The following is a 20,698-nucleotide window of genomic DNA, read 5'->3' as shown; positions in this document are numbered from 1 at the left end:
ATGAAGACCTCACCTTCAGTTTCTTGTCTTCATTACATTACTTAGAAAGTGATCAATTGATTAAGAACATCATCAGTATTTTCTCCCCCTTCTCTCTGTTTTCCTGTTCAGCGTTGTGTGTGAGATTGGCCCTATTGACCCAACAGCCCAACACTGGGGCCAGGTGGAGGTGGAGGTGAAGGGTGGGAAGAGAGGAACCTCCTCACTGCACTTCACCTACAGGGTAAATACTCTCCCTTACTCACCACCACACAAAGACACACACATTCTCGCTATTTTTTTTCCCACAGCTATATTTTCAGTACGGAGGCGTACAACTAACTTTTGACCAAGAAAATAAACCCATCCAAAAGCTTTCAGCTGATTTTGTTGTTTTATGGTCTCTATTATGTTTCCATTTTCTGAACTGCAGAGAGCCCCTTATCAGAACATACCAAGGGCACGCCATTTAAGTGGAATGTACAAATACGAAATCCTAATGTATTGGCAAATGAAGTGCTTAGATGCTGTCATATTACAATGGTAATGCAGTGTACGATAAGCCAGAACGTGTATGCATTCCTCTCTAACCAGATGCTGTGCAGCAAGCCCCCTTTTCTCTCTAATACTTTAACAGGCTACAGCGTAGCTATTTAACTGGCTTTTCATATCTCCAGCTCTGCTAAAGCTTCCCCACAGGGGAGTGCTCCGCCTAACTGTTTGCTCAGCAAATTGAGGCAGATGTGATGCTTGTATGAGTGTGTGTGTGTGCGTGTGTGAATGTTTCTGAAAGAGGGCGAGAGCTCAAGGAGGGTGAGCTGCAATGTGTGTGTATATGTGACATAGCACTGTATCTGTACGTGTGTGCCTGTGGGTTGGAGCTTCTGTGTGCATGTAAATCCTTGCAGGGTGAAACATGAGTATGTATTCATGATGTATCTTGCGACCGTCCGACCCTTTCTCTCCAGAACCCGAGGCCCGAGAAGGTGGAGCCGTCTAGAGGTCCTAAAGCCGGGGGCACCCTCATTACAATTTCTGGACTATTTCTTGACACTGGCAGTAAGGGTGATGTCCAGGTTACCATCGGAGTGGTGGAGTGCACTGTGTAAGGATTTCTTTTCTCCATGATTGTCATTCACACCAATGCTCAATTCTGTTTCAATTCAGTCTCTTCTGTTGATAAGTGCTGCTTGTTATTCAGCCGTTGTATTCTATGGTAATTCTACAGTATGCACACTTTGAAGCCCGTTAAATTAATGCTTTTTTTTTTTTTTTTTACATTCCTGAACGAAAATGGAATTGACCTTAACTTTGGTGTCATAAGCAGGGTTTTTTCCTCCTTACCATTTACCTTCGCTGTTGTGACCATGAGTGTTCTGTCAAAACCAGCCCACGGTGACATTTTAGGCAGAGGTAACAGAGAAATAACAAGCAACGGAAAAAGCAAAGCCAGGATTTAACAAGCTGTCAGGCTGCTGCCATGTTGCCTTCCACTGCACAGTGACCTTGTGCGACCCCCGCTGCTCCTTCCAGACAGCCAGTGTTGAGGTATGTCCTTGTCTTGGCAGGGTGGACTTCGGAGAACAGATCTCCTGCAGGACGGGAGAATACCGAGCAGAAAAAGTGCCCTCTGACCCTCTCACCATCACAATAAAGTATGGAAAGAGGACCACAACAACCATCCCAAGTGCCTTCCAATTTGTGGAAAATCCCATCGTGCTGGACCACCAACCCAAAGCAAGCTTTGTCTGGTGGGTATAATACAAGCCTTTTTAACTGGAATAAGAGTGTTTGTTAATGTTGCCTGGAAACACAGTGTTGAATGAAAGTGGAGGCAAATTGTGGTATTAGGTGGGTGTTTTTCTCATGTTTTTGTGCATCTGACTATTGGATATCATGATAACATTTTACCGTCTTTGTAGCGATTTGGGAAGTTTGCTGCAACACCTACAATTTTTTTCAAAGAGACCACTTTCTTTTTTTACTTTGAGATAATCAAAAGAAGTTTTTTCATTGGTTTTTGTTGTTAGATTTAAAGGCTGGACATGGAATAATATTCATGATTCTAGTTTCAGTGCTGTAAAATCACATGAAACTAAGAATTGTTGTGTTCTTGGTACCGGAATGAGTCTTTTATATCTAATGAGTCGGCCATGTTGCACCACCATGTTTCTACTGTAGACCAGGAATACTAGCTGAGGTCAAGGCATTGGCTAAAGAGTCCGAATAGATAAATAAATAAACTAATAGAAAGGACAAAACAAACAATGGCACCAGAGGGGGTCTTTTCACGTTTTCTGTATTTTAAGCAGCCACTGTAAAGTAAGGTAAGGTGAGGGGTGTTTAGTTGGTTGCAATCTGCAACCTAACCTCTAGATGCCACAAAATCCTACACATTGGACCTTAAAGGTTTTAGCCAAACTAGAAGCATGGCTCTGAGAATAGCAGTGTTCGTCAGTCCACCAGTTTGATTCAAACTGAAATATCTCAACAACTACTAAGACCCTTGTCTTCTCCTCCAGTGCCACCTTGAGGTCCTTGTTTGTGGGTGTTATGCTAAATGTCTCAACAACTATTGGATTGATTGCTAAGAAAATTGGTGAACAAATTCACACTCCCCTCAAGATGAATTCATAACTTTGATGATCCCCTGTCTTTTCATTTAGCGCTATCATCAGGACAATTTTTCACTTTGTCCATTGCAAAACTAATTTCATTCGCATCAGCCCGGCTGTACTTTTTATTTACTGCATTAACTATAAAGTATGGACAAGCTTGCTGGTCAGAAAGGTGAAGACAATGCTGAAGTGCCTTCAATCTGCATTCTCTCTAATGGCCAGCAGGGGGTGACTCCACTGGTTTCAAGAAGAAGTCCAATTATCTTGCTTGATTTTCTATCTCAGTAAACAGTCTCCTAATGAGTTTAAGGTCTCAATCATGAGCTTCAAGTATTCTTCAATACAACATAATATTCATTTTGTCAAGTATGGTCCCATTTAAAGTAAAATGGACGGATGGATACCATGGCGTATTCTTGCGTTCCCAGTCAGATCCAATCAGTATTTTCCACAGCTCCACCTACTCGTCCCAACCTGGTCACTTCTGGCTCTATAAAAGATGGCGACGGCCATAATGTCAAACTCAGTGCTTCAAAACAGTGGTCCACAAACCAGTGGGTGTCATCCTGGGGGTTTATACTTGGTTTATTGCTAATTAGCAAATGTTAGCATGTTAACAGGCTAAATTACAGTCTGGTTGTGAGCAACATCTGTGTCAACGTTTGCATATTAGCATGCAGACATAGCTCCACTAGCGTGGCTGAACATTAGACTGCTAGTCTTGTGTAAAAAGCTGCAAGAGGCCCACTGGCCTTCTTCTTATCGACAACATTCTTGCTGAAGTCTGCCTTTTACAAATCTCGCAACAGATATGGAGAAGAAAAACAGGACAAAGATCCATATCAAGGCTGACAGAAATCGAAATATCTCTGTGGATAATTCCCACTGTTGTTTTTAAAGTAGGGAAGCAAAAAAACAAAGTTTACATTGATGACAAGGTTGAGCAGAATAGTACACCTGCCTCATTCTCTGCCTGCAAGCTTCTGTCTCTCTGAAACCTTGGTTGAGGTCATTAATGCCAGGAACCTTTTTTTGTTTTGTGATGATTTGTCCTTCAAGAGCTGCTGAGTGTGTCTGGGTTTTTTTTATGTGTGCAGAATATTTTCCGTACATACTTCTAATTGGCTGAAGGGGATTTAAATAGTAGTCTTTTGATTGATGAAAAATTGAGGGTTACCTTGCTTTTTCCGTGCAATTGAAAGCACCAGTGCGCGTGTGATTAGGCACAGAGCCTGAAACAACAGACAACAGATAGGCTGCTCGCAGGCTAAACTAATTTGTTTTCATCTCCGGTGAAAATTACCCCAGGTGCAATGTAAGAACCGTGTCTGTCTTCCCGTAACTCTCCCTATGAGCTTGTCTTTGTGTAGATGGAGACATCTATACTCATATATGTGTTTTACTGTCTTGTGTGTTTTCAGTGGAGGGAGGAACATTGTGGTGACCGGCTCTGGCTTTGACCTAATCCAGACTGCTGTCATGCAGGTCCGCGGAGACAACACGACAGCTTCTGAGGTGCGTGCGTCTTCGATTTATTTTTCTGTTCCCTAATATTATCAGCCTCTGTCCACCTATAAAAGTCATCCTTTCTTTGCTCTTAATTGTCTCTTTCCTGCGATTCTTTGTCTTGGAGAATTTCAACTTTTCCGTCTGTTCCCTCAAAGTAGCAGCACTGTCCATCGATCTCCCAACATCTCATGAGCCCACGACTACAGTGGTGATTCATTTGAAGTCTGTGAAGCACGTGCACACACACCAGCAGCTCTCCACTCTTGCTTGCTCCCACTGATCAGTGAGATTCCATGAGCGAGTTTTACTTCATCTCTCTTCTTTAGCCACAAATCCTTCGAACCTGTAGGATTACAGATAGCAGCACCACTGTTTCACCCTCACCAGAATGTAACTGTGTTCCTCGTCCAGCTTAATCAAGTAGGATTGACTCTGCCAGGGAGCTTGAAGGAGTTGCATACAGCTTGCCGGCGCCTGCCCTCCAGTGTACTGGCCAGTGTTAAGCAGAAGCAATTTTGTTCATTTCATTTAAAGGGCTAAATTTAATACCGGCATTAAGGTTGCAGAAGATTATGTGACTATGCAGCTCTTTACCACTTTACTCCCGGCCAAGTCCCTGGTCCCCGCCACCCAGGGACAGCAGAGATTTGAAAAGACTTCTGGCTGCAACAAACTAGCAGCGGATGTAGAAGTGTTATCTCAAAGGCTTTGGCTGGTCAACTTCTTAAGCTTCTCTTGGTTTAAGTCTATCCACTGAACTAGACCCAAATATTTGGAGTCATTATTGTTGCTGGCTTGTGGTGAAAACATGTTGATTATATTTTGGGTCATGTTAGCGGCTCAAAGCAATTAAGTATTTTCTTCTCTGTAGTCCCTCCAGCTCTTGTTCATAATTGTAAACAGAGACTTCTGGAGCTGGTTGCACCTGTTGTTTGCAACTGCAAATTAAAAGCCTAGTTGTAAAATAAATGTTTGCAGTGTGTAGAATTACACGTAAACATACATTACTAAATTAAAATGGATCGCACAACACTGCAGTACAACAACTCAGAATACCAGTTCCAGCCAGGTTAGCTATTGTTAGCGATACTAGTTGATTACCACACATTGCACGGTATTTTGTAGATAAAAACATCAAAGCAACATGTCCTAGGATAGAATTTGGACAGTACTGTGTGTAAGACAAATTTAATGAGATACATGTAAGACAGAAAGTGCTAATAAACTGTTAGCTGTTGATAAGCGGAGCAGCCATCTTAGATTTTGAGGTCCGGGTTGGTGAGGTGTCTCCGACAAAAATGTAAGGTCAGAAGAAACAGCACTTCACAGGGATGCAGAAGGCTCACAGGACTCAAAGGAATTTGATAGGACAAATTTAATTTTTGAGCTAAATGACAAAGGACATTCAAGTCATAAAACCGGTCTGAAAATGTATAGTAGCTCTGCGTGACTGATGCAGCCTACGCCTTCTGCCGTGTCCTTTTTAAAAATGTTTTTCTGCATGTAGGACTGTAGGGTTTAGCTGTCACACGCAGTATTGTCAGGCCTGTATCGAAACAATCAGAGAGTGACAGAAATATCACCATCAGTCCGGTTAATCAAAAGCAAATGAACAAAGCCAGAGCAGGAATGACTCAGTGTGAGTTGTGATTCATCGGAGGCTGCTATTCCTCGATGGCAGATTGGGATTTTAATAGAATGGCAGAAAAGGAACACATAATTTTACCCATGGTACCAAACCAGGCTTTTCTCTCCCACCACCCCACTCTCAAAAAGCACTCTTCCTTCACACAACAGAAACAGTAATTGACCGCCTTTTTCAAAAACAGCCCTCAACTCCCACTGTTTGCTTTTGTATCCCCCCCGCATTTACTGTTATACTATTATATTCTCCTTCGTGTGTTGTTTACGTGTGCTACATGTCCGCATTTGTATTGTTTATGTCCAGTTAAAACTTTTTTTTCTCTTCCTCTGATAAATTCAGGCCGCCCGCGAGAAAAACGACACAGTCATCCAGTTTTGGTCTCCAACGGTAAACAACTCCCTGATCAAGCACTTCAGGACGTTCATCCAGCTGGACAAATGGGAGAAGGAACTGAAGCCCTTCGACTACCACCCTGACCCCGTCTTCAACGAGCTGTCAAAGAAGGTCATCACTGAGGCCGGCATCATCATCGTCACTGTGAGTGCACAGCGTTCTCTGAAACACAGTGCTTTCATACTGTGTCGGCCTCTTTGTGTGGAGGAATTAAGACAAATGGTGTTGACTTGAGGACAAAAATAGAAATGCTAAATTGCAGTTGTACCACATTTTGACTCCTTAGCAGCTTATGTAACTGTTGGGTTTCATTGCATATAAATGTATGCCTAAAGTGGCACATTAAATATCTTCATGAAGTTGTGTTATTGTTCAGGAATTCAAATGATCAGACGCAAATTTACATGAGGAGTTATTTTTGCCCCTTTTAAACTGATAAAATGTTTGTATTGTTGTATGTTTAAAGTAATTTTCTTAAATATACATTTCTATGAAACACTAGTTCCCAACTTGGACGTGGTTACTAAAAGGAGTCGTAAGTAAAATGTCACAAGATGACTGACAGAAACAGACATATGAAAAAATCCGACTTTTTACGTTTTTTCTGAATCATTTTATGTCTTGAATACTCCTTAGATACTACAATCCAAGATTGAAGACAACCGTTTTGGTTTGAACACAGTAAACATAGCTTTGGTTTAAGTGGCTTAAACCAAAATGATCAAAAACCTCAATGCCGAAATAGACTACCTTTCCCCCTCCTAGCGTTTCTCTGTGGTATTTCTGTTGGCGACAGCGTTGGCAACCTGACTACTTTCCAAAGCAGAACACAACTGTAAGAATCCAATTTGACCAAGAAATTCTGATCTCAGTAAAACATTTGGTTGCATTAATAAGCGGGCAGGTTTTGTTAGTTACTGACCTTGTTGAAAGAAATCCGGTTTTGAACTTCTCAAGGACTTCTTGAGTCCTGCTGGTTAGGGGAAATATCAGCGGGGGAACAGACTTTGAGGCACACAACATTGAAAGCACATCCGTTCACCCCTGTTTTACCACAGTTTCTATCACTCTCCCTCTTTGCCTTCTTTGCCTCCTCCATCAGCAGGGTTCTCATTCTTTTGCATCACAATAAAACGATTTTTGCTTGAAAGATTTTCTAACCAGATCAAATTCAGAGTTCAGTCAAATAATTAATTGTCTGATCAATTCAGCTGTCGATTTGCCTTACAGCTTATCACGTCTTTGTGTTACTTTTGAGGTCTCACAGTGTTTCCTTTTTAAAGTTTCTTTTGGTAACACACACTTTCAGGTAAATTACTCAGGAAAGGCAGCTGTCAGAGAAAAAGCTCTGAGGGCTTTTCAATTACTCAGATGCTGGTTTACTTAAGTTAATTTCACCTTTCTTCTGTTCCAGACTGCATTAGAATAATTGAAAGCATGTGTGTAGATACAGAAGTGTATAAAAGTGTATTTTGCAATGCCAGGACTGTAGGATTGACTGGAGTAGTGCCTACAGTGTCTTAATTAAGAAATTACTTAGAAATGTGCTTACAGTGAACAATCTTAATCTTTCTAATTACTTCTGGCACTAACACATAGTGGAACAGTGAACAGCTCTTATAAACGTTCCACCCATCACTAATGAAAATACTTCCAATGATGTTTTAATACTCGGAATGTTATTTGTTTACTTAATGATGTATAAATGCAGTAATTAATTCCTCTGTGCTGCAACACTCTGAGCATTAGAGTTCATCTTCCCCTGCAGGGTCGAGGATTCTCCAAAGCGATGACGGCCAAAGAGGCTCAAGCCTTTGTGGGTGACGTTCCATGTTTTGTCAACACGCTTCAGGATGACAAGCTGTTTCTGGACCCACCTTCCACCCCGCCTCGGGCTCGCTCCAGACGGCACCGCAGAGACACTCGGCCCGAGTTGCTGGACTTAACGGTCAGATCAGACAAATACAGGCAGACACACAGTGGTGGAGGCAGTAATGAGATCCTATAGCACATTAAACATACTCAATTACATGTTAAGGTCCTGCTTTGAAGTGCACTTAAGGAAAAGTATGCAATTATAATCAGGAATATGTACTTGAAAGTACATGGTGCAGAAATAAAATGTCCCCTTGGAGCGTTAAATAACTACATATCATTAGGTTATTATTACAGATGCATTAATGTGCAAGCGTTTTCTCATTTCATCGATTGCTTGTTTAGTAAGAGTCTGAAGTGCTGTCACAATTACCCAGAGCCCAAAGTGACATTTTCACAATGCTTGGGAAGCTGGAGCCACATAATGTTATTTTATTAAATCAACATTATGTAGAAATTGGCATTTCTGTGCATATTTCATATGCTCTTTATATATTATGTACAGTATGTTCAAATCTTAATTTGTAAATTAATAAGTGATAAAAGCCATCAGATAAATATATAAAGTGGCATGAAAAAGTACTGCAAATGTAATGTACTTAGTTACATTTCACCACTGTAGACACATACTTGACGACACAGGTGTCGTTTACACTGAGGGTGCTGGGGATATGTCTTCATCCACTTTTTTGAAAGGGGCGATCACTTTTTAAAAGCATTATTTTGTTTTAATGTTCTGACATGCAGCTTTTACAAGAAATGTTATCTAACAAATAAGAATAAACACTTTGCTCTCCACCAGCACCTGCTGAAACTGGCTGCTGCTGATTGTGGTGCGAAGCTATGACAAACTTTTTAACCCTGAACCTAAAATGTACAGTGCACCACAAAAATACGGCTAAGTAACAGCTATAACATACGCTAGAAAAGTGTTATTGTTCATTAGATAATAGGTGTGATCAGCAAATATTGTAAAATCAGAATGCATTACATTAGATGGACTGATTAGGTTAACCTTAGCGTTGCAAATTGGTGGGACACAATGGCTCAAATGAAATTTAAATTTCTTCAACATATGAAATTTATGGCACTATAATGGGGGTGATCGATGATTTTTTCCGGAAGTGACGCACCTGCTTGACGACTTGCAGATGAGAGCACGCATGCATCATTATTCTTTACTGGACTTTTCTCAGCATGTCCTCTGTACATCTTGATACCCAATTTGCTTCACTGGTAGAACAATTTTCATCTAGCTACGGGCCCATATAATTAAATTAAATTATAGCCGAGCCACAATTGTGATTAATACTTTAACTTCTCCTCTGTGTAATTTCTGTAAGTGAGCTATTGTTTAATTTCTGCAGCTGTGTGCCGCTTAAAGACATTACACCACCGAACTATCAATAGTACAGAATATCTACATAGAAAAAGAATCATCATAAAGTATTAAACTTGATGCATTTATGCATTTGTTCAGTTAATGTGCTCCCACCGACTTGCACATAGTCCTAGCACTTTAAACTGTGAGGTCTTGTAGCTGCTTTAGTAGAACTGTGTGCAGTTATGTAGATTACCCTCCCTCCTCTCCAATGAAATCTGTTGAATCCTTACAATTGACTCCTACCTGAATAAATGTCTTTCTAAAATGTTGAGAGCTTGTGCAGATGATAAGATTTCCACCCTGTGTTTATCCACAGATCAAGTTTGGGAAAGGGGAGTGGGTGGTAGGCTCGGTGAAATACCAGAAGAACAATGATTTGTCACTCTACATCATCATCCCTGCTGTCATTGTGCCCATGCTGCTCATCATCGCTATCTCCGTCTACTGCTACAGGTAAGCCGTTATAGGTTAGCATCCCATACACTGTAATACAAAAAGTAATCTGACAATTTCTTCTTGTGTTTTTAGAGTAGAGAATCAATTAAATAATGTATTATATGAACTAATTTACCCCACAGTTAAATGTCATATTATACAATATAATCACTATTGGTGCAGTTCAGGCCTTTTGTAGTGTTGTCAAGTGAGAAGCTCCAGGACTGAAAAATCAAACCAACATGCCAAAAACTACAGTTGGCCACTTGAGGCTGGCTACGAAAACAAGAAAGGGCAGCAGGAATGAGTCCTAACACCCAGAAATCAGTTCGCAATTGTTTGCACTTCCGGTTCCCTCATCTCAAAGTCAGCGGGTTTCCCTCACATAAAAGAAATGCAAAAAGTCTTATTCTGAGGTTTGGGACGGGTAGTGCTGCGTTAAAAGCACCGCCAACATCAATCACAGATTTAAGGCATGTTCATGCGTTGCAGCTGGAGTCCTTGAGATCCAAAACGGAAGCATGTGTCGGGCCTCTAAAACACATTAGTTTGAAAAAGAAATGGATAAGCAAATTTCATTAGAAGTCATGACGTATTAAGCTGATAAATCCGGTATTTTGTTAAAGTGGGCTCAACGTCTGGAGTACCACAAATACAAGATTATGGTTCAAACGAAGCACAGTCCCACAGAAAAGTAATTTAAAAACATCACTGTGTAACAAAAACATTTTCTTTCTTATTCTTTTTATAATCTTGTGAGCGCTCAGATATATTTTGGGATCCTGTGTGAAATCCGGACCACAATGTTGAGAGCTACAGTTTTATGCACCGTAGCTCACTTGCTCACTGGTAGAGCAGCAAATCACTGATGGCTTCAGATGTCGGTTTCTTATACTGTTCTATTGTTTTTGTGTTACTAACATCCTTAAATCTGGAGTTTGACATCAGTTCGGGGGTGTTAAACTTCTTTAAAATTATGTTTAACTCATTTAAATCAGAAGCGTAAAAGATCAGCTCACAATGTTTGATCTACAGCAGCACAATCACAACTAGAAGCAGCCGAATAAAAGATAATGAGCCTGGTGGGTTGCCTGTGTGTCGTCTATAGACTGTAACCTTCTGATGATCTTTTATTGCATAATTTTACTTCAGATCATGAAGGTTTTCAGTTCACCGAAGCTTTGTTTATTTGAATAGCTTGAGGGCTGGCTTAATAGTATAATAGCTCTAATAGCCTGCTGCACTTGATAAATAAACATTGCAGTCTGCTGGGTTAGAGTCATGTGTTAGTGTCAAGCTGTATGCCAGGAGGAAAATGGTTTTAGTACACTAAAATAAAAGAAACGTTTCTTTCCAGCACTAAAACAAATGCTTTCCATTTCAAGCCAGGCTAGTAATAATAATTTGTTATATCCCAATATTTGGACTGATGAAGTATTTGTATTTGTTTATATACAATTGTTAGTTTGTCTAATAACATACTTTCTGTTCTGTAAACAGCATTGTGTTCATGGTGATTTCCTTAAATTGTATTGGCATAATGTTTTTTGGGGGGTCTTTTTAGGGCAAAACAAATAATTGAAATATTATCAAAATTGCAATATCCAAATCACAGAAGCTGCAATTTTGTGATGAAAGGTAAAAGGTTTGACAAAACATCTTTATAATGAAGAACTGTAGCTCTAAAAACATCTTGTTCCACCGATGTAAGGAAACATGTTTGTTTGGTACAGACCCAAATAAATGTCACATCATCATGATTGTTTTTTTCCTGGGCAACATTGGAGGACCGCCTACTCAACTGTCCTCCGCAAAACAAGAAGAAGAAGCCACAACAACAGGCAGAATGGATTACATGCTATCTGATTTTTAAGTGATTCACTACAATGTAAACTACTTGTTTGGGCTCTCTTAACCTGCCGATGGTAGCAGCAGACGTATGTTAAAGCACTGACCATTGAACTAGTAACTGCAATATTAACAATAATAAACTGAATATCATCATTTACACACAATTTATGAGAGAAGACAACATTTAATTGAAGGGTAATATGTCAAATTTTACAAATACAGTAAACAGTAACCAATATAGGCGACTTCATGGATGCCCGTTGAGAAATTCCCCAGCCTCCCTTAAAAAAATCGCTAAAAAACGAATGTACTAAAACACCCACATCCGGAACAACAAACCCACAGTGGAGTAATACCAGTGCTAATAGGATGTTTTTTGTGTTGAAGTTATCCCCCAATTACACGTCGGCTTTGAACAGCAATGGCATTTTTTCCTTTTAATGACACGTGTGTTGTGTTTGTGGAATCTGTTCAGGAGAAAGAGCCAGCAGGCGGAGAGGGAGTACGAGAAGGTGAAACATCAGCTGGAAAATCTGGAGGAGAGCGTACGAGACCGCTGCAAGAAAGAATTCACAGGTACCAGCAGTGCAGCTGATAAAAAAGACTGTGCAATATTGCTAATGCCCCACAAAGGATCCATGTTTCTAAGAAGTTATGAAGTAATGAAGTGCCTCACAGCTCTGATTACATTCCTTTGATGTATTTTACTGCATGAATTAAATACATTCTCCCACTTAACATCATGTTATCGCCATTATGACAAGCAGTTTTGCAGTAACAGTAATGGAAAACAATGTTTCACAGCTCAAATAATTTTCCCGGCAACACTCTCCCCTCTCTGCCTCTCGCAAAATAGTGATTGAGACAGATGATACAGCGCACAAACGACAAAAGCTGCTTATTAAAAAGGAACGAGGGACTATTATGTTGCTTTCGTCTCGCAGATTTGATGATCGAGATGGAGGATCACACCAACGAGCTGAGCGAGGGACGAATCCCCTTCCTGGACTACAAAACCTACACAGACCGCGTCTTCTTCCTGCCCTCGAAGGACGGCGCCAATGATGTGATGATCACAGGAAAGCTGGACATCCCAGAGGCTCGGCGGGCCACAGTGACTCAGGCGCTCAACCAGTTCTCCAACCTCCTGAACTCCAAGACCTTCCTCATTAATGTAAATATACGGCACATGTGTCACTGAACTGTGGTCTGATTATTTCTGCTTGCAGCAGCGTTTAAAGCAGAGTTGTAAAGGCTTAACAAACCCATTGATGTGAGATAAAACACATTTAGATTTTTAACATTCTCCCTTTTAGCCATGCTAGGAGCTAGCCTCTGGGGATTTCAGAGCCTGTTGGTCCACCACTTTGATCCAGACAAAAATATCTATCTCAGCAGCTATTGAATGGATTTCCATCAAATTATATTTAGACTCATCTCCTGACTTTTCCTTCTGCTTTTCAGTGACATGTCTTGATTGGGCATGGTGTTATAAGAACATTTCATGTCTCGTTTATCCTGGCCGAAGTAATTATTATCCTGAAAATCATAAATGTATGCTTAAAACTATTAAAATTGGTTATCCCGATGAGGGAAATTCACCACAATCAATTTATAGATTATAGATTGCCATGAAGTTGGATGCAGATCTTTATACTGATAACTGGTGATCCCCTGTCTTTTACTCTAGCTCCATAATCAGCTCTGACATTCCCATCAGCCTCAGCTGTACTTTGTGTTTAGCGTTATAAGCCAATGTTAGCATGTTTACATGCTAAACTTGATGTTGAACATCATGTACATCATCAGCATGTTAGTATTGTGACGTTAGCATTTAGCTCAAAGCACTACTCTGCCATGGCAGCTGGCAGATAGCAGCGAGCACGGCTGAAGACGCTTAATCTTATTTTGATTAAGTTAACTCATAAAAGCCTACAGTATACAGCAAATACACATAAATCATAAGCCAGGCATGATTTTATTTTTCAGTATTTTTAACAAACTCCTCTCAGCTCATCAAATTACTGAAGCAATACTGAACCACGTCCTTGAGCGAGTGCAGGGACCTTTCTCTCATTTGGAGTCAACTCAGAAATAGAAAATACAGTTGCAGCAAAGCTAAACTAGCCTTGTTCATTATACAACAGTATGTCTCTTTAATGTGTTTCAACAGCATTATATCAGGCTCAATTAAGTCTACTATGTTAACTTTTATCAAACATAAAATTACCTGCCAAAAAACCATGGTGCAAACTCGCCTTCATCTCTATTAGCTTTTAAAATCTGCCTTAATCACAGTCAGTGTACCGTGAGGTCCTTTATATCTATTCTAAATTAGGGCTCTCTCCCTGTGATTTAAGGACTTTGTAATGTTTAATTTAGTGGAGTACAGTATTTGGAAGTGAGAAGCAGAAGACATAGAAGGAGACGTGTGAAGATTCCTAATAATCTAATATTGCTGGCAGAGAAACAGCCTCTGAGGTGTTAACTGCAAATGTGTGGGTGATTCCTCTTCCGCTAATTGGTATCTTTTTAAAGCCAGTGTTTTACAGCGCAGAATTTAATTTACCTTGATAATTATTGTTTTCACTAAATTAAGTCTTTTGATTATTTAAAGGTATATTATGTCGGGTTTGCCTGTGCATGTGCGGGCTTCATCAGGATGATTAATTAAGCTTCCGTCTGAATGTTTCTGTGTGTGATTGTGTGTTTGTAGTTCATCCGCACCCTGGAGCGCAGTCATGACTTCAATGCCAGGGCCAAGGTGTACTTTGCCTCCCTGCTGACAGTGGCTCTGCATGGGAAACTGGAATACTACACTGACATTATGAGAACACTGTTGCTGGAGCTGATGGGGGATTACGTCCACAGCAAGAACCCCAAACTCATGCTGCGCAGGTGAGTGAGGAGCAACTTGGTGCTGCTGCTCAGTAGAAACTGGTGCAGTCAGATACGATGCCAAAACACAAGTACCAAGTTTGATATCTTAGAAGTTCTGCACTGCAAAGATTTCATTGCAGCTGCATCACTTGGACGCGTTTTAGCTTTGCTAGCAGAGTAGCTCTAAGGACGGCAATTTTAGTCTGTTAGCGGAATTATATCAATTATTAGATAGATTACATTGAAATGTTGTGTACACACTGATCATCTCCATAGAATTAAGACTTTGTTGATCCCCTGATTTTACATTTACTGTAGGACCGGACAAAGCTTTCACTTGCGCAGTGAAATATTTCAGCATCTGAAGATTAATTTGGACAAAATTTTGTACAGACATTCCTGGTTCCCAGAGGATAATTCCTAATGCGACTAACGCAAATAAAAAGATCCGCGAACCACATCGGTGAAGAGATTTCTCTGTGCTCTGACTGCAGTAAATGGATCAGAAGGATGCCAAAATAACAACATCATAATGCTGCCTTGTTTGTTAAGCCTGAATTTATGCTACATTCATATCATCGACCATAGTTTGTGTATTAAGTAAAAAAATTGCGTAACCACTGTAAGCATGTTTAACACAATGATGTTAGCACTGCTGCCCCCCCTCAGTATATCTAGCAGCTGGCATGGCTGTAGACTTGTTTGGCCCTCGAATTGTTAGATGTCCTCATTTCTCAGCTCTATAATCAGAGTCCCTCCATATCCAAACCCTGGCAGCAGTATTTTTAACATTTTAGGAGGACTGGGATTCACTTCAAGATGCAGTGGACTGTTTCATTCTGTTGCCTTGTTGTCTGTTGACTACTGTAGTCCACTATCAAGAGCCAGACTGCTGCTTGATCTATTCCAGTCCTCCTCCTTCTGTTTCTCCTTCTGTTTTTTCCTCCCTTGATTCCAAGCACAAAGTGCTGGATGATTCTTCTATCGCTGTTCTCTTCCATCCTCTTCTTCATCTCCGTATCCTATAGATGTTTACAAAAGGGGTGTGGTTGTCAAATTACTCAATGATGTTGTTGTTGATACATAAGACAAATTGTTTTGGCTTTCTGCTAGTTGCTTTCGGACATAATCCTGCATTAGGATGATTTTTCAGCGATCACTAATAAAAAAAGGACATCCTTTCTAATGTTGACCTGGTGTCAATCCTGATCAGAACAGCTTTCATCAGCTGACCTGTTAATCATCTTATCTGACCCAAATTCCTCTTTTCCCTAAGAGGAGAGGTGAATTGTTACATTATAAAGATTAGCTATGAATCATTTAAATAAAAAATAAAATAAAAAAATTGTGTTAAGCATGAAATTATAAGTCATTATTGTTTATTGATAAGTTATTCTGTATTTTTAGTAACTTGCCAAGCACTGTGAATGCTTTCATCTGATATTATCTAAGATGAATTGCTCAATTGTTTCTCTTTTGGCAACATTTCATATTTGTTGTGTAGTATTAGAGCCTGTAAACATCCAGCTGACTAACTTGAGTAAATAGACGTCAGAAAAGAGGCTCTATTTTTAGCAGGCTTTGTTCTTTATCGCTTCCTTCACTGTAATGATCACGTCAAGGTCAAATCATCCACTGACAGCCCCCTCAGTAGGACCCGCTTGTCTGACAGTACAGTTGCTCATCACTGCTGGGAGGGGGTTATATGATCTCAACTGTCTGCTGTGGCTGGGCACGCTGTGACTGGCTGTTATGCAAGTACACATCTTAATTATCCCCCAATGGAGTGGCTCATTATGCTGATTAGGCCATTGTGCCAACACAGGCCCCGTTATATACAAGATATCTAATTAGGCATGCTAGCAGCTAACAACAGGCGCCACCAGTGGATATCTGACATTAGAATGGGCGATCCGTCAAGTGACCATTGACATGAGTTTTGAATTAAAATAGCGTGACATTGTCAAGCTGTGCAGAAATTTCACTTGTTGACATTTTGTAAATGCTGTTTTAAAAAAGTAGTCTCACTTTTTTTCAAGAGGGTACAATGAAAATAGTGATTAATAAGTGGTACCTGTCATTCAACTTTTACTGAGTACATAGACTTAATAAAATATCACAAATATCATAAAATAGTTAAAGACAAAGACAGTTCCCGCCTGTTTCAACAGCCCTCCGCTCAGTTTTCACACACCTTGAGCATCTACATAACATCCATTATGGGCAAGAAGTGATTCTTTCTCAGTGGTTCTTCCTTTACAGATTCAGAAGTGGCATATGAAAATATTAATATTAATATTACATTTGTCTTAGTTTTCCTAATCAAATGTAATATGTGGAATGCTTAGCACACAGCATTAATACACCAAAATAATGAACTTGTATTTGTAAAATGTGTTTTTCCAGGTCTGAGACAGTGGTGGAAAGAATGCTGTGCAACTGGATGTCCATATGCCTTTACCAGTTTTTGAAGGTAACATTTTGGTTCATTTAAAGTGTATTTTTTAATTGTTTTAACTCAAGTGGCAGGGAGCGATAACATATATATTTTCTAATTTGTCTAATTTCTTCATTATTGATTTCTCGCTAATCGCTGATACAGAAAATGCGTGAAATGACATGCTACAGCATTTAACTATGGGGCGGACACATGGATTTCTCTATTTCTTTCATTAGCGCTCGGTATTGATAATGTGCATTTATCCGTCTTCTAAACTGCTAATCACAACAATTAGCTTCTTGACAACAACTTCTAAACAGGTTTGTGTGTGTGTGTGTGTGTGTGTGTGTGTGTGTGTGTATGTGTGTGTGTGTGTGTGCGTGCATGCGTGCGTTTTTGTGTGTGTGTGTGTGTGTGTGTGTGTGTGTGTGTGTGTACCAGGACTCTGCAGGCGAGCCCTTGTACAAACTGTTCCGAGCCATCAAGCACCAGATCGAGAAAGGACCTGTGGACGCCAGAGTGAAGAAAGCCAAGTACACCCTCAACGACACAGGCCTGTTGGGCGACGATGTAGAGTACTCCGTCCTGGTGAGATGGATGGACAGTCACACACTCTCTCTCTCTCTCTCTCTCTCTCTCTCTCTCTCTCTCACTCACACACACACACACACACACACACACATAAAATCACACACAAATGCAAACTCTAAGTCACAAAAACTGCACACAGCGCTTTGAGATTGCATGGTGTTTTGTGCCTGGTGAGCAACACAAACATGCACACGCACACACACACACACACACACACACACACACACACAGTGTAGTTGCCATGGTAACCACCAAAAACCCCACAGGCGACTGCCCGCTTTTGTGTGACATCCATTTTCAGTGTCAGTGTTCGCTGCTCAGAAACGACACAGGCGACACATTCCAATATAGCAGTGCAAATGCACGGCTTGGGTGAAAGTACTACAAGTAGATACAAGTATAGAGTACAAGCCACCTCCACAAACACGCCTCAACCTGCACCTGCTCTTTAACCGTCGGGGCAGTTTTATCGGGAGTCAGGAAAAGCCTGTGTGTCTCGCTTTGGTATCGTGTTTCAATAATGGAAGCTAATGTGAACACAGCTGTTTTCTGTTAAAGTCAGCACAAATAAAAAGACCCATGGGTAATGGCGTTGTCGAGGACAATTATCAAATTAGCCTGAATTACACGTCTCCCGCCATGATGGATCGCCTTCTGTGATTGAATTACAGAGGGAGAGAAAAAACGCATTGAGGTAGATTTCACAGACAGACTCAGTGTTTCCTATTGGCTTTAATTCACAGCAAGCTCTTCCCATTCACCTGAAATGTAGACGGGCTTGTGAATGTTGACACTGCAATTGGATTGCCTTCCCCCACCGCCTCAATCTGTCGAGTGGTCAGTTAGTTATTTCTGACTGAGTGACTGAGTGTGGGAGGCGACGTGGGTCAGAGTTTGCTCCCGCTGAGCCTTGGTCATTAGTTGGCCAAGGTGACAGGAGTCCTTTCAGGTGTCACCGTGGTGCGTGTGTGTATGTGTGTGCGTGCTTATAGAAACCCGGTTGCCATGACGACAACATCCCGACAGAGCATGCGGGTGTGTGTTTGTGGGTGGGTGGCTGTGTGCTCTGGCCATGTTTGAATATTTCTGCATATTTCTCATCTGTGTGCGTAGGTGCGCGTGTTCGGCACACACGCTATAACCACGTGGGCTTACTGTGGATGTGATTTTTGTGTGTGTTTGTGCGCCAGACCCTGCAAGTGCTGGTGCAGAGCGAGGGTCCAGATGTGACGTCCGTCAAGGTGCTGAACTGTGACACCATCTCACAGGTGAAGGAGAAGATCATAGAGCAGGTGTACAGGAACCTGCCGTACTCCCAGCGGCCCAAGGTCGACAGTGTCACACTGGGTGAGTAAATGAGGGCCACCGGAGAGGAGGATGAGTTGAAGCAGAAAACATCAAATAATGATGAATAATGTAAAAGTTACAGGGAGGAGCGAGGATGTCAAAATGAAGAGGCTATTTCTGTCCTGACTGAAATGCATTTTTAATTAAATCAGAATGCATTTATCCAAATAGGCAATTATTTATTTAGTTTTAATGTCATTAATATATATTTTGAAGCTGATCTCTTTTTGTCTCAGTTTGGGGAATGAATAAAGCTCCTTCAGTAATTCGGTGTCTGCATCATGAAGAAATCCTTCATCCCTAAACAAACTTTTACTCTCCACCGTAGTGAGAAACCTTGGGGACTCACTTGAAAGGCTAAAGCGCTATAGAAATTCTCCAACATCAAAGCCATCTTTTATTCCCACGCACGCCGTAGATCTCATTCCTTTATACATTTTAGATAAGCAGAGATCCATCTTCTCTCGTGGTGAATCAGAAAGATAACCCCCTTATTATTTGGCGGTACTCGTAAATGAATCATATGGCACAGATGGCGTTGAGCTCAGGTCTGCAGTGGCGTCAGATGTTTCTAAACTGGAAACGTTGGGTTGCAAATCACAGTTCAGAATTAGATCTAAATTATTCAGTAAATACTGATCTGTCACTTTTTCACCTGAAATTAACTCAAGTGGGTCAGTAAATCCCAGGAGAGAGCCGGGCAGACAGTCGGATGGGTAGCTGGTTATTATTTAAGACCACATTTTTACAGGATAACGCCAGACTAATAGTGATCCAAGATGAAATCAATGTAATTGATACCAAAAAAAAATCTAACAAATACATACTTAATAATGGTGACAATTTGTCAAACATTGCAGTACACCTCACCCTAGCAGACATAACTTCCACTTTGACTGACTCCCTGTTCCTGCCTTCACAACAGAGTGGCGCCCGGGCTCAACAGGGCAGATTTTGTCTGATCTGGACTTGACTTCCCAGAAAGAGGGCAGGTGGAAACGCATCAACACTCTGGCACACTACAACGTGAGTACTGACGAAATTGAAAAAAACATATTAATTATTATATTTTTTTTTTTTTTTAAATGGGAGACTGAAAATAGCATGGGATGTGAGGAGGCAGAGGGGAGGTAAAGAGCTGTATGTGGGTGTGTGGATGTGAATGAGGTTGCCTATTTTCACACCGTTTCAGTCACAGTGGTGTGCATGAAAACTGTGTTTGCTGTAGATCAGCAGACATCATGTCATTCTTTGATTCATACTTTTGTTGCCTTATTACCACAAAACTGTTACATATTTAATTTATTTTTCATCTACCACAAGTCAGATCAATGTGCAGATGTGTAAATGTGTCAAAAACTATTTTTTTCTGACTTGCATGTTGATAACAACAGCTCCTCATTCGCCTGGCAGTACACTTTTAATTTGCTTTTTATGGCAAAAATAAATGAGGTGCTGACTACAAAATTGTCCCTGGTTTGAGTCCAGATGAGGACCTTGGTTGCAATCCCCCTTCTCTCTCTCGCTCCTAATTTTTTGTCAGCTCTTGAAAGAGAAGATTTTGGGTTGTGTCCATCAAATATGAAGCTCCAACCAGCTTCAAATTGGTTAGTGTAGCACGAAGACTTGAAACAGGGGGAAATGGCTAGCTTGGCTCTTAATGAGTGAGCTTTAGAGGTGCTGATAGGCCTATTTTCTCACTTTTTCAGCTCTTTGTGCTCAGCTAATGACTGTAAACTTATACTTAACGG

The 20,698-nt window shown here is 40.7% G+C and overlaps 1 protein-coding gene across 1 annotated transcript in view; it reads left to right on the top strand.

Moving 5' to 3' along the window:
* Window positions 1–20,698, top strand: part of plxnb2b (plexin b2b) — a 132,744-nt gene that overhangs the window by 103,354 nt on the left and 8,692 nt on the right. The window contains exons 16-29 of the mRNA XM_084363210.1: window positions 112–223; window positions 948–1,084; window positions 1,548–1,730; window positions 4,019–4,112; window positions 6,091–6,288; window positions 7,913–8,092; window positions 9,720–9,856; window positions 12,165–12,265; window positions 12,634–12,863; window positions 14,406–14,587; window positions 16,976–17,042; window positions 17,451–17,597; window positions 18,791–18,947; window positions 19,873–19,973. Coding sequence (XP_084219336.1) covers window positions 112–223; window positions 948–1,084; window positions 1,548–1,730; window positions 4,019–4,112; window positions 6,091–6,288; window positions 7,913–8,092; window positions 9,720–9,856; window positions 12,165–12,265; window positions 12,634–12,863; window positions 14,406–14,587; window positions 16,976–17,042; window positions 17,451–17,597; window positions 18,791–18,947; window positions 19,873–19,973 — 2,026 coding nt within the window. The remainder of the gene's footprint in view (window positions 1–111; window positions 224–947; window positions 1,085–1,547; window positions 1,731–4,018; window positions 4,113–6,090; window positions 6,289–7,912; window positions 8,093–9,719; window positions 9,857–12,164; window positions 12,266–12,633; window positions 12,864–14,405; window positions 14,588–16,975; window positions 17,043–17,450; window positions 17,598–18,790; window positions 18,948–19,872; window positions 19,974–20,698) is intronic.

The sequence above is a fragment of the Pagrus pagrus genome (genome assembly GCF_965226575.1).
Source record: "Pagrus pagrus genome assembly, chromosome: 10".
Classification (NCBI taxonomy): Eukaryota; Metazoa; Chordata; class Actinopteri; order Spariformes; family Sparidae; genus Pagrus; species Pagrus pagrus.
This window is presented reverse-complemented; position numbering and strand designations above follow the sequence as displayed.